Source organism: Ochotona princeps, chromosome 8 (genome assembly GCF_030435755.1).
Source record: "Ochotona princeps isolate mOchPri1 chromosome 8, mOchPri1.hap1, whole genome shotgun sequence".
Taxonomy (NCBI): domain Eukaryota; kingdom Metazoa; phylum Chordata; class Mammalia; order Lagomorpha; family Ochotonidae; genus Ochotona; species Ochotona princeps.
In genome coordinates, this window is record NC_080839.1 from 43,896,166 (window position 1) to 43,910,710 (window position 14,545).

The 14,545-nt window shown below is 40.1% G+C and overlaps 1 protein-coding gene across 9 annotated transcripts in view; it reads right to left on the minus strand.

Annotated features, from left to right (window-relative positions):
- AAK1 (AP2 associated kinase 1) overlaps window positions 1-14,545 on the minus strand; it is a 170,747-nt gene that overhangs the window by 77,048 nt on the left and 79,154 nt on the right. For 8 of the 9 annotated variants that reach the window (XM_058667913.1, XM_058667914.1, XM_058667915.1 and 5 more), the window contains exon 3: window positions 14,226-14,344. In XM_058667913.1, the coding sequence (XP_058523896.1) occupies window positions 14,226-14,344 (119 nt within the window). Of the gene's footprint in view, window positions 1-9,453; window positions 9,499-14,225; window positions 14,347-14,545 lie in introns of those variants that run through there. The other variant, XM_058667917.1, reaches the window with a different exon arrangement.

Consider the following 14,545-nt stretch of genomic DNA (forward strand, 5'->3'; position numbering starts at 1 on the left):
TAATCCATGGCTCTCAAACGGGAGATGAGAATCCATCACTTGAGCCATAACCATTGTTACCAGGTTTTGTAGTAGCAGGAAATGAGTCTGAAGCCAGGAAGTGAACCCAGACACTTGATATGGAATGTGGGTATCTTCATTGCTAGGCTAAATGCTCACTTTTAAATAGATGTTTAATGTTCCCTGAAGTTGATTATTGAGCAATGTTGCTCAAAACTTAATGTGCATAGGAATCACTTGAAGATCTTGAGAAAAAACAGATCCTAACCCAGTGTAACTGGGATATGTCCTGAGTTTCTAACAGGTATGTGTACCTATGCTGCTGCTCAATGGCACTTAAAGTAGCAAGGATCTAGAGCAGTGTTACTTACACAAACATATCCTCATTAGTTAAAGTTTACTAAGTCATAAGGAGATAAGACAATTGCTCCAAGATATACATCAAACAACCACAAACCAATTTTACTTCCCTGGCAAGATTAGCAGCAAAGTAGTTTACTGATCTATGTTGTAGCACAAGATATTCTGCACAGCACTTACACACCCATTCATAGTAAACTGGTTTTTTAAATTACATTGCATTATGCGACACAGTATCATAGATTCGGGGATTCCCCCAACCCCTCTCCATACTAGTCAACTGATTTTTCTTTTATTTTTTTTTTTAGTTTTTTTTTATTTATTATTTTTAATTCATTAATTACATTGTATTATGTGACACAGTTTCATAGGTACTTGGATTCTCTAGTCAACTGATTTTTGACAAGAGCTCCAATGCAATTCAACAAGAATGGTCTTTTCAAAAAGCGACATCAGGACAAGTGGACGTCATGCAGTATGCAGTACCACATCATGCAGTATAAAGAATCTGTGTCCCTATCTCATGACACACACAAAAATTAACCCCAAACAGATTAAAATATAAATATTTCTCAAAGAAAACAAGTGCCAAATTTTTCTGATCTAGTTTTAGGCAAGGAGTTTTTAGATATGACACTGAGAACATAAACAGTCGAGGGAAAGGTAGATAAGTTGAACTTCACAAAATCTAACACTCATAGTGCTTAAAATGACAATGTTAAGAAAGTCAGGGGCTGGTATTGTGGTTCAGTAGGCTAAGCTACCACTTGCAATGCTGGCATTCCAAACTGAAGTAACAGTTCAATTCCTAACTGCTCTGCTTCTGATCCAGCTACATGATTTTGTGTCTAGGAGAGAAGAAGATGACTCAAGCATCTGGGCCCTTTCAACCCATGTGGGAGACTTGAATAAAGCTTCTGGTTTCAGCCTGGTCCTAGTCATTGGGGGACTGAACTAGCAGATGGAATGTTTCTATTTTTCCCTCTGTCACTCTTTCAAATACATGAATAAACCTTTCTATAAAAATGCTATTATTTATTTAAAAATCGAAAGGCAGTAAAAGAATGGAAGACAATATTTAAAAGTTGTATATATGAAGAGGATTTAGTGTCTATAACATGTAAAGAGCACTTAAAACTCAGCAGTAAGATGTAAAAATTCATAAGGGACATTTCTTCCCCCAAAGTATATATACAAATGGCCAATAAACACAAGAAGATGCTGAATACCATCAATCAGTAAGGATATGAAAATCATAACAAAACAGATATCACTTCAAGTCACTGAGTGTGACTATAATAAAAAAGCTAAATAAAACATTGTCAAGGATGTGAAAATACATATTTTTAAAGATGTATTTCTTGTTATTGGAAAGGCAGATTGAGAGAGAGAGAGAGAAAGCACGCTTGTATCTGCTGGTTTACTCCCCAGATGGCCACAATGGCTGGAAATGGGCTGATCTGAAGTCAGGAGCCAAAAACCTCCTCCAGGCCTCCCACATGAGTGCAGGGATAAAGGCTTTGGGCTGTCCTCCGTTGCTTTCCCAGGCCACAAGCAGGGATCTGGATGGGAAGTGGAACAGCTGGGATACAAACTTGTGCCCATTTAGGATGATAGGGATTGCAGGCGCAAGATTAGCCAGCTTAGCCATTGCATTGGCCCCGGGAACTCTTATACACATTACTGGCAGGAATATAAAATGGTGTGATTGAAGTTCCTCAAAAAGTAGTTGCCACATGACCCAGCAATTACACTCTTTACATAAAAGTGAAAATAATTACATTATATAAAAATTTGCACACAAGATCAGGCAAGGCTTGTCAGCATTTGTGTGAGCAGGGTCTGGGGTCAGGACACAGATGTGGACAGGACAGGATGTGGGCTTTTGTGCCAAAAGTGAGGGCCAAGATTGCAGACAGGCTGTCAGGCAGGGTTGAAGCACCAATTAGCATGCACAAGATCTGGGCCTGGAAATGGGCCTGGTAGGGGAACTCTGGGGACTTCCCTGCTAGGCTGTAGTCCCACTGGTGAATGTGAGAGCCAGGGCTGTGAGTAAACTGGGCTGGTCAAGGCTGCAGCACTCATCAGCATGCATGTGGGGCTGGGGCCAGACAGGGCTAGGCTCCAGCACCTGATGGTGCTAGCAAAAGCCAGAACATGTGTGGGACAGACCAGTCTAGGCCATGGCAACTGCCAGTTTACATGAGAGTGGGTCTGGGAGTGGTTCAGGCTAAGCTATCCTGCCAAACTTACTGGTAGGAAAGAGAGAGAGAGAATGGGTGTGGGCCAGCCAGGCAAGGCTGTCACATCAGCTGGCTATTGCTAGGAATGTGTGTAAGTTGGACCACAGCACCCCTTGGCAGGCACAAGATCCGGGACTGGGAGTGGCTTTGGTAGGGAACTCTGGGCTCTCTTCTGCTGGAATGCAGCTCCTGCTGGTGAGTATGAGAGCTAGGGCTGGGGGCAGATCAGGCTGGATAAGGCAACAGCACCTGTCAGCATATGTGTTGGCTGGGTCTAGAGGCAGAATGGACTAAGCTACAGCACTCATGATTGTGCACAAGAGCCAGATGGGATGGAGGATGGACTAGGGCTAGGCAGCAGTATGCACCAACACACACACAAACTGGGGCTGGGAGCATTATTGGGCGTCTCCCCAACTAAGCTGCAGCACCTGCTGGTGTTTGTGAGGAATGAGTCTGTGGCAGGCTGGGATAACCTAGGCTGCTGCATCTCTCAGTTTACATGAGAGATGGGACTGGGGGAGGAAGTGACCAAGAAGCTGCATCCACTGGTATGTGCACTGGCTCGTACAGGTGACAGAACCTGACCCTAATCTAGCTGGTGCACCTGAGAGTCAAGTCTGAGGTCACCCCAGGCATGGTTTCTTGAGGGACTTCCCAACTAGATCGCTAGACTCAAATCCCAGCCACAGGGAAAATGACAAGATATTTGACATTAGAGAGCATGTATCAGTACTGGGCCTCCTCAGTTGCGGATGCCTGTGCGGTGGTCAGAATCCCAGATGCACACAGAAAACATAAGAAAATAGCTCTTCTAGGCCAGCCAAGGATGTCGAGTACCTTGTCAAAAAATGGAAAGCAGAACAGTTTGGACAATTCTCTTTGCCAAGCTTTGCAGCAAGTGTCTGATACTTAGTAGACGTAGTTAGTCAACAGACCTTGGAAAAATTTTCTCAATCCTGGAGTAACAAAGCTGATGACATTTCAGAACTATCAAAACAACTCAGTAACAACCTTGGAACATTCTTCCCACATCTGGGTCTCTAAGGTGTCATCAAGTGACTGTCCCTCATCTGTTGGTGCTGACGTACTTTGACAGCAAGGAGTAGATCACTCTTCCCCAGCAGATCAGGAGACCTAAAGAAAAGAACTGTAACATTTGTCCTACCTGTCTTCCTCCATACTCAACCTTCTTCATCCTAATCAAAAGTCCAAATGGACATGCATCCCTCTCAACTCTGTAAACAATATTAAAATCTAAAAATTTGCACACATCCAGCAGGATATACAATGAATAAAAAGTGCAAACCATATCGATGTCCATCAACTGATGAACACATACGTAAAATGTGGTACCTTCACACAATGAAAGATTACATAGCCAGGAAAGCAAATGCCACAACAATTAATGCTGCAACACAGATGAACTCTGAAAATATACTAAAATCTCTTTAGCAAGAGACAATTGGATATCTGCTTGCAGAAGAAGCAAGATGTCCACCTTTCACTTTATATAAAAATCAGCTCTAAATTGATCAAGGACCTAAATCTGCACCTAGAAACTACTAGAAGAAAATATAGGAAGCACTCTGCAAGATATGGGCATTGGTAAAAACTTCTTAGAAAGGTTAACATTGAATTTATCTGGACAATAAGACGTTGGATTCTATGCTTAGTATATGCTTGCAATAAAAGAATCTTCACTGAACTTGGACTGTAATATTGCACCAAATTGGAGGAATCCACCATGAGGGGAGGGTCTGGAGAGGGGTGGAGGGAATCCCAGAGCCTATGAAACTGTGTCACATAATGCAATGTAATTAATATGAAATAAATAAATAAATAAATCTAAAAAAAAGAAAGGAAAAAAAGGTTACCAAGACACTTAAATAGAGAATGATGAGCATGTGACTGTTTATTAAGGACTATGCTACTGCAAAATATGGGGGAAATTGGTAAGAGGAAGGGATTTGGGGATGGGTAAGGGGAAATCCCAGAGTCTATGGAACTGCATTTAAAATAATGACAATAATAATGAAATACAGTAAAAACATTAATAAAAGGTTACCAAAAGTACAGGTAGTCAAAGTCAAAACAAATAAATGGAAGTACATCAAACTGAGAAGCTTCTATACAGCAAAGGAAATGATCAACTAAGTGAAGAGGAAACCAACAGAATGGGAAAAAATCTGCATGCTATACAACAGATAACGAATAAGCGGGCATTTTCCAAAAGAAGAAATTCAAATGACACACAGACATATTAGGGAAGTGCAAATAAAAACCACACTGAGGTTCCATCTCACTCCAGTGAGAATGGCCTACGTACAGAAATATACTAACATCTGCCGGCGAAGTTGTTGGTAGGTAGGAGTGTAGACTAGTACAACCCTTACAAAGTCAATATGAAGAGTGCTCAGACAACTGAAAACTGATCTGCTGTATGACTCAGCTGTCCCATTCCTGGGAATACATCCAAATGAAGTGAAATCTGCATATGAGATATCAACCTGCATTTCAATATTTACAGTAGCACAATCCATGTTAGTGAATTCATGGGAACAACCCAGATGTTCATCAAAAGAGGAATGGATAAAGAAATTGTAGTACATCTACTTTATGGAATACTACACAGTCATCAAAAAGAAGGGAAGTTTGCCATTTGCAACAAAATGGTCCCAACTAGAAACCAATATGCTGAGTGAAATAAACCAGTCCCCACAGGACAAATACCATATGTTCTCTCTGATATAGGCAACTGTTATGCAAAAGAGAGAGCAGATAGATATATAGGTAAACAACCATACACATCCATTCTCATAGATGAACTGTATATGGAGAATAGCATAATGGAAGTGAAGATACATTGCAGTATACATCTCTACTCCAGTGTAAAAGGAGGACTCCCAATAAAATTGTTAAATGTATCTTGGCAATTTGATACTGAATTTTTTTACCACTGCCTATACCTACGATGCCATGATACATTTAAATAGCAGAATGTTAAATTTGTAACTGTTAATAAAGGGATATACTACTGTGATAATATGGGAAGAAATGGTTGGAGGGGAAGTATAGTGAGAGATGGAGGGGAACCTATATTCACAAAACTGTATCATGGAAAATAATAATTTAAAAAAAAGAAAATATGCCAAAAGAAGTCAGACAGAAGAGGTTACATATTGTAGGAGTCTGGTTACATGAAATGTCCAGAATATGCAACAGAAAGTAGATTAATGCTTCCTGGGAAGGAAGAAAGAGGAAACAGGGAGAGACTGAAGGGTTTCCTTTAGAATGAGGAGAAAAAATGCTCTGCAATTAGATAGTGCTGAGGGTTGCACAACCTTGTGGATATACTAAAAATTACTGAACCATATGCTTTAAAGAGGAAAACTGCACAGTATGTGAATTTTATCTTACTCTTCACAACAATTATATGGCAGGAGTCACTCATTGTGATATACTGAGCTAAGTATTCTGCTAGCATCCCTACTGGAGTGCCAGTTTGAGTCCTGGCTGCTCCACTTCCATTCCAATTTTCTGCTAACATGCTCTGAAAAACAGAAGATGGCTCAAATGCTTTTACCTCTGCTATCCATATGGGGAACTTCTGTGGAGCTTTTGCCTGTACAAGGCTTGGAAATTACAACCATTTAAGGGCACCAATGGATGAAAGATCTTGTCTCCTCTCAATGTCACTTTCCCCTACAAATATACATTTTTAAAAATATATAGAATAATATGACAAACTATGGGGATGAGGGAAACAAAAGTATTATTTTTTTAAAGATTTATTTTATCTTTATTGCTAAGTCAGATATACTAGAGGACGAGGGACAGAGAGGAACATCCTCCATCTGATGATTCACTCCCTAAGTGACTGCAATGGCTGGAGCTGAGCCAGTCCGAAGCCAGGATCCAGGAACTTCTTCCAGGTTTCCCACACGTGTGCAGGGTCCCAAGGCTTTGGGCCATCCTCGACTGATTTCCCAGGCCACAAGCAGGGAGCTGGATGGGAAGTGGGGCTGCCGGGAATAGAACCGGTGCTCACAAGGGTCCCGGCATGCTCAAGGCGAGGACTGTCATTGCTAGGCCACGGCACGGCGCCGAAATAAAATTATTTTAAAGAAACACAAAGTAGCAGTAAAGCCCAAGAGAAAACACCCTTCCAATACCACTCATTGCTCTAAAGCAACTAGGCAGAACAAAGACCCCACTCCAGCCTTTTGACAAGCTGTTCTCTTAGAATTGGTAATTAATTGCTCAGGCCCTCAGCCTGTGTACAAACAGGTGTGGGTGTGTTTCTTTCTTCCTTAAAGCTGGTGGTGGAACCCTCCATCTCTTCACTTTTTGGACGGTCCTCTCTGAAGAGAAAGTAGCAAGTGTAGGCTAATTTTTCACGTCTAAACAGGTGAAATTAGACTGGGCCTTCTCTGTGTTAAACCTCCCACTCTCTTTGATGTGGTTTGTAGGAACATTTTGGCTGCTTTCACCTTATTGTGTTGCTATTCTGTTTATGAAAATGGTCCCAGGAAATGAAAGAAACACTCCAGGCTCAGTCTGACTCATGCAGAGTAGGCCAGCACTACCACCTTCTATAATTCTATTCATCTAACTAAAAATTACATTCTTTTTTCTTTGGCAGCTACATCATACTATATATATATTGAGCTAATTGATCGCTTAGATACGTAAGTCTTTTCCCACTCATACTGCTTTTACTCTCTGGAAGAATTAGGCCTGTGGAGCTGACTTAAGTAAAATAAAATCCACGTCTGTGACCTTACCTTGTTATTTCAACTCACTAGAATCAGTTCATTACTCCAATTTGCATGGATCATTCTATCAGTCAATGCAGTTGCTGTATCTTCTGACTTTACAGTAGGAACATAACTGGCAACTGTGTCTCCTATTCTTTTTTTAACCAAGTTACTCATTAAACATAAAACAACATAATACCAATAACAAATCACAGTGCTTTTGTTCTTTGAAAATTTCCTTCAAGTTAGTTAGTGTTAAACTACTGATCAGAAACCTTTATAACAGGTAGCAATTACACCTCACTAACTTCTAGCCTAGACTCTCCATCCTGCTCTCAGATCTCCAGTGAAATGTCTTTATGCAAACAATTGTTCAAAAAATTCACCAACACCTGAGCTCTCTAATCAGAAACCTTCTGATTAGAAGGCTTGTCCCTCCTGTACCTGAAAGGCTCTTCGGATCCCTGCTTGCTCATCCAAAAGACTTCAAAACTGCTTACAATTTATTTCAATGAGATATATTAGCATTTAAACAGTGCAAAATCTTAGGTTACCATTTCTTGTTCCTATCTGCATACGATGCAGGGAACCACTTTTAATTCTATCTCTAACTCAATAATTTTTTTCAGCAAATAAACAATATTTATTCCATGTACACACAAACACCCCACCTTTCTTACAGAAAAGGCAGTACCAATGCATCTTTCTAAATAATCTGTTCCAGATTCTTTTCCCAGTTCCAACTTGAGCTCTTCACTCTACAGAACCCACCTCTCTCTTTTTGCAATATGAAAATGTTTTCCTGCTTAAACCACCTGATCCCTCTTCTAAGTAAGTCTTTAAACGTCACCAGTGGCAGCTCAGTGTCCTCTACACCAAGTGCAAGGACGTCTTGGTCATCTAGTTCAGCGGATGTGGATGCGAACAGCAGTTGACACATCCTGGGCACCAGGTCTTTCCTATCACTGTTCTTACCCTGCTTTAAGTCTAAAGTTAATGAACTTTCAAAAGGATCAGAAGTCTAAAATCTACCTTCCAACTATCCATCAGAAATCAGGATCCCTTTACTTCTACCACAGCAAAAATCCTGCATGTATCAAGGTATTTCAAGGTATATCAAGGTATTTCAGTTTAACTTACCCATCCTCCCTCTATTGTGAATCAAAAAAAGGAATCTGCTTCTTTGATTACTACATACAAGTCTTAGCATGTTAGAAAGTATATTATACATTTCAAATCCTTTTGCGATTCGTACAATTTCTGAGAGAGGCAGGCCTGGGGAATACAGCTTCTACCTGACAGTCTACGACAGGGGATAAAAACCCATAGTAATTCAAATAAAAAATCATAGACCTGTTTGAAAATTCACACATAAATCTGACACCTTAAATGAATGGACCAATTCCTCAAAATAATAAACTGCCACAACTTTCTCAGTAAGAAACAGATAATCTGAACAGTGTAACAACACAATTAAGGAAACTTAAAAAGCTTTCCAAAAAGAAACTGCTAGCACCAGATGGTTTTGTTGGCGAATTTAACCAAACGTTTAGTGAAGAACGAGCACCAGGTCCACAGAATCCTTTCCTGAACAAAGAAGTAGAGGATATACTTCTCAATTCACATCATAATCCATTGTTATCCTGATACCCAAAGCAGGGGGGAAAAAAGCTAAAAACAACAAAGTAACTATGGGCCATGTTCCCTCATGAATGTAGGCTCATACCAAAATATCAGCAAACACAATCCAGCCATATATAGAAACAACTATAGGCTATGACTAAATATGTCATTCCAGGGATGCAAAGCTCATTCAACATCTGAAAAAAAATCAATCAATATAATTTACCACATTAACAGTCTAAAGAAGTAAAATGACAATGATTCTATTAGTCATTACCAAAAAGATTATGACAAAATCCAACATCTATGATGACAAAATCGCATAGAAAAGTAGGAAAATGATGGGGAAATTTCCTCAAATTAATTTTAAAGAAATGTACAAATATAATAGCTAACATCACACTCCATGTTGAGAGACTGAGTGCTTCCCTTCCACAATTGGGAATAAGGCAAGGATGTTCACTCACCATTCTTATTCAACATAGGACCAAGTTCTAGCCAGTGCAATAAGGCTAGAAAAAAAAATAAAAGGGATATAGATCAGAAAGAAAAAAAACTGTCTATTTATGCAGATGATGTGATAACCTCTGTTGAAACTCCTAAATCTGCAAAAATTATTCTCTGAATCAGTAGGCATATTGAAGTTCAACAAGGCAACAGGATCCAAGATACACAAGAATCAATTGTAGTCTTATGTATCAGTACTAAATATGTGGAATCCAAATCTTAAACCACAATACCAATTATAATCATCAAAAATACCCAGGCACAATGCTAAAAACATAAAAGATGTCAATTCTCCCCCAAAGTGACACAGATTTAATGAAATCTTAGCAAAATCCCAGTAAGGCTTCTTATATAGATAAGAAAAATTTTTTTAATTTACAAATAAGGCAAAAATACCAGGCAAGGTAGTACAATTTGGGGGAAAAATAGAAGAAATATGTCTGACTTTGAGACTTTATTACAGTTAAAGTAATCAAGCAGTATGGGACTGGCATCAAAACAGCTATAGATTAATGGAGGAGAAACCACCTTTTCCTCAACCTCAACCTAAATGTCACACCCATGTAAAACTTAATTCAAAATGAATCATGGATTTAACGTTAAATGTGACACTAAAAAAACTTTTAGAAAAAGAATAAATCTTCAGAATCAAGATCCAGGCAAAGATTTCAAAGACTGGAAAAGCACACCATAACAAGAAAAATGGACAGACTTCATCAATATGTGTAAAATAAAAATTCAGAAATGAAAAATTATAGGCCATGCTTCTGCAGCAGCAATTAAGATCCCACTTAGGAGGTCTGTATCTTGTCTCAGAGTTGCCTGGGTTCAAATCCTGGTTCCACTCCCAACTCCAGCTTCCTGCTGATGCTCACTGTGGGAAGCAGCAGGTGATGGCTCCAGTAGTCCCTGCCACTCTATAGGAAGCCTGGATTAGCCCAGCTTTGGTTTGGCCCAGCCTCAGGTGTAGTGAGTGAGTGAGAAGTAAACCAGTACATAGATCTCTGTTTTTTTCAAATGAATATGAATAAACAAAAATTTCTTTAAATGAAGAAGTCTGGTAAATAAAATATGAATGAAGTGATGTCCAATCCAGAAATCTGTTCTCAAATTATCATACACACGAGCATAGGCACTTCAGAAGTTACAATATCTCAATCATTGACCTACTGGAAAATTTCACCACAAAGCCAGCAGAGGATCAGTTCTACCAAAATGGGGAAATCAAATAATAAGAAGAGTAAGGGGGAAAAAATGCATTGTTATCCTGATACTCAAATCAAGGGGAAAAAATAGTTAAAAACAAAATAACTATGGGCCATGTTCCTTCATGTATGTAGGTTCTTACCAAAACATTAGCAAATACAATTCAGTCATATATAGAAATAACTGAACAGGGAGAAAAAAAAGAGAGAAGCAAAGCGAATGCCCAGGAAACTGCAAGGCTGTAGGTTAGCCTAAAAGATTGAGAAAACTTTAAGATGATAAAATACAATTCTAATATATGTAGAATATTTAAAAATACATATATAGTCTACAATGTATGGAGAGTTTAATTTGCCAAAAATGAGAGGAAACTGGGACAAAAGAGAAACACATTAATTTTAGTGAAAACAGAGTTAAATACAAAAGATACAATATTAACAGTATACGAGAAGATTCAGCAAGAATTTAGTTTCCTTACACAATAATGTAAAAATAGTACAAACATAACCAACATCAATTTCATCGTATTTTAGAAAAATGGAAACAAGAATAATGCTTGGGAAACTGCTTCATGTTTTTTCCAACTATACTATCTATTTGAATATTTGAGCTCTGAAAAAACATGAACTAGAAACACAGCAAACGTTCACTGGTAATATAAAACTGAACCAGAACTTGATCCCATGTAATTTAATTCCTAAAGAACCCCATGACTTTTTGAACTTCTAATAGACCTGTGTGCCTTAGTTCCTCCACTATATCATCTGCCCCACACAGATTAAGCCCTCAAACTTGTTGCTGAAGGAGTGGGAAAGAGTGAGAGCATGGAATTGTTTTCCTAATCCAAGTAAATGAATGAATAGGGCATTTCAGGGAGAGGCAACAGCAGAAGCAAAGACAACAAACCAAGTGTGGGAGAGCTCAGCAAGCACACAGCTAGCAGGGAAGAGGAAGGTTACTGAGAAGCACCCAGAAAACATACTGATGCATGAAGAAAGATGCAGCCAGTAGGGTAGTCTGCTGCTGCGTGGCACATGTTCTTGACTACAAGTACATGAGCCTTGAGGGCTGCTTGGCTGGTTGGTTATGCAATGCCATCAGCTCCTTCCCAAACAGCTTCAGCTTTCTGCAATCCAAAGTAGTCCAGGACTCTCTAAAATCCTGAGTTCTTTTAGTAGCCTAAATGCAGTTCCACCAGTTAGTCCAAATAGCCTTCAGAAGAGTAGCCCTCTCTGGTGGGGCCTGGGTCACCTGGCCTGGGTCCTTAGGGCTGCATGCCCCAGTGGGTGCCAGGTCGATGAGCCCTGGGGGTGAGGGGAGGTCTGGCAGGGCCCAGGTTGCCTAGCCTGGGTCCTTAGGTCTGCCTGCACAGTGGGTGCCAGGTCGATGAGCCCTGGAGATAGGGTTTGAATAAGGTGAGTCAGGTGATCCGGGATGCCAATCGTGCTGGGCGAAGCCCACTGGCTGCCTGGCAGCACCTTTATGGGGACTAGGTGTATGGGCTTGCATGGGGTTTGGGGGAATGCACAGGTGGAGGTGTGCAGACAAATGAGAACTCATGCCCAGGACTGGTAGTCTGACTGTGGAATGTATATGCCAGAACTGGGCCTCCTCAGGGGAAAACACAGAACAGTGGATGGCAGGCCCAAGATGCACATAGAGGCTTTGGCAGCCCATTGGGGCATGTAGAGGACATCTGGTACCATAGCAGAGGAAGGAGGGCAGAAGAAACTGGACAACTACCCTAGATATTTGCAGCAAATATCTGGGCAAATGGAGACTCTAAGGTCGAGTATATCAACCAATGGACATTGAGAGGATTTTCTCATCCTTGGATCGGCAAGATTGACAGCATTTCAGAACTATCAAAACAATTAAGCAGAACCCTCAGAACATGCTCCACATCGGGGACCCTGGGTTGATAACAGGTGGTTGTTCCCCATCCCTGGGTACTGGGGTAGTTGGGAGGCTGAGTGTGGCTTCTCTCCTTATCTCCCTCTTTCCCTCAGATACAGGAAGAAGAAAAGGAAAATTTAGAAACAATGGTCTCTCCCACTTTCCCCCAACCCTCACCCTCAATCCTTTCCACCCTGATCAACTATATAAACATAATCAAATAAAAAAATAATTAACAAATTAAAAAGAAGAAGAAGAAGAGTAGTCCCCACAAGGGTCCACAGAAGCAAGCAAAGCCTGGTGGAATTCCTACAATGCTTAACCCTTTCCATTAAAAAAAAAAATCTTCTGGAGTATCAAAATCCTGGCCACAAAGGAATCATCATCTGTTGGTGACTATATCCTCTGCTATTTCGGTTATTCAAACTTTCACTTCACCCAAAGCTTATTATGCACTTACTCTATGTCAATCAGTATAGGATTTTGTCCTAAATAGCTTACTTTCTGATGGCAGAACTACTTACATTGTAACAGAGTTAGCAAAATAAATTGGTATAAGCAGTACAGAAAAAACACACAGACTACATAAAAGTTTATTTATTTATGTATTAACGTCAAACAGAGGTAAAATTGTAAGAACAAGGGTTCCATATGTGGAGTCTTCAAAACGCTCAAAGGAATGTGTATTTTCAACAAATTATATATAAGATTTCTTAATGTTCTGCACCAAAATAAACTTATCCCTAATTCTATTTCCTACGGACTAAAGTACCTGGGTGGTCCTCACCCTGCTATGATCATCATCAGCTCATGGCCAATTTGTCTTCTAAATTCACTCATTTTTCAAGTAATTATTTTCAGTCATAGATTAGGATCTCTAATACAAAGGAACTTTTAATTTAAATACAATGTGAATATAAATCTTGAAAAAATCTATAAGGCACAGAAACCTTAGGTATTCAGCTGAGTTCTGACAATGTACCCTCCCTGTGTCACGGCCATGGGTTACTCAAACAACATCCAGAACATTTTCATGTCTCAAAAAGTTCCCACACACTCCCTTTCTAGTGAATTTCTCATACTCAGATAACCAGTTTTTGATTTCTATTTCCACAGGTCAATTTTACCTAATCGTGGCCATCATAAATGGAATCATATTTATGAAGTACTTAAAATTTTTAAGCAAAAAAAGAAGGAAGCATTGCACGTGAAAGAAACAACATGTAAGACCATAAAGCTGGGTAAGAAGGTATTCACAGGATGCCAAAGCATGCAGGGAGGCTGAAACCTGTGATCCAGGATCGGCACAAGACCAGACCAGAAGACAAAGCTCATTGGAAAGCTAGTTTCCATGCTTAACACTCACAGCTAATTTCTGAACCATCCCAATGTCCCAAACTATTTCTCTGACCTAGAAGTTAGTTCATCGCTACAGTGTGCTCCTTTCCTCAGCCCTCCAGCTGAGGCTATCCAAAGTAGAGGCAGCTTTATATCCCCTGGCTATCACTTCCATTTTGTCCAGCAGGCTCTCCGTCATCTCAGAGAAGGGAATACCTCTCTTCCGTCCCAGTTCCCTGTGCCGTTCTGTCCCCACATTAAACAAGAGTCCCAAGTGTGAGGACAGCCTTACCATTATCTGGATTTCTCTTTTGCACACCTGAAGATCATGCTCGTTGTTGACAAACATGCGTTTCAAGGCACACTTCATCCCATTGCTTGTTCTCACCAGGAACACAATAGCAAATCCACCTGTGAGAGAAACACACAGAAGTGTTAGTGAGTTGTGTTCTAAAAGTCAGCTAGATGACCATGGTGGCTGCAGGCTGTGCTGTCACCATTTTGGTACTTACACTGCCATCAGCCTGCCTGGCCTGATCTAGATGGCACCCTTAGATCCTCAGAATTCAAAGACAGGGTTGGGAGCAACAGAAACATGGTTCCTAAACCAGA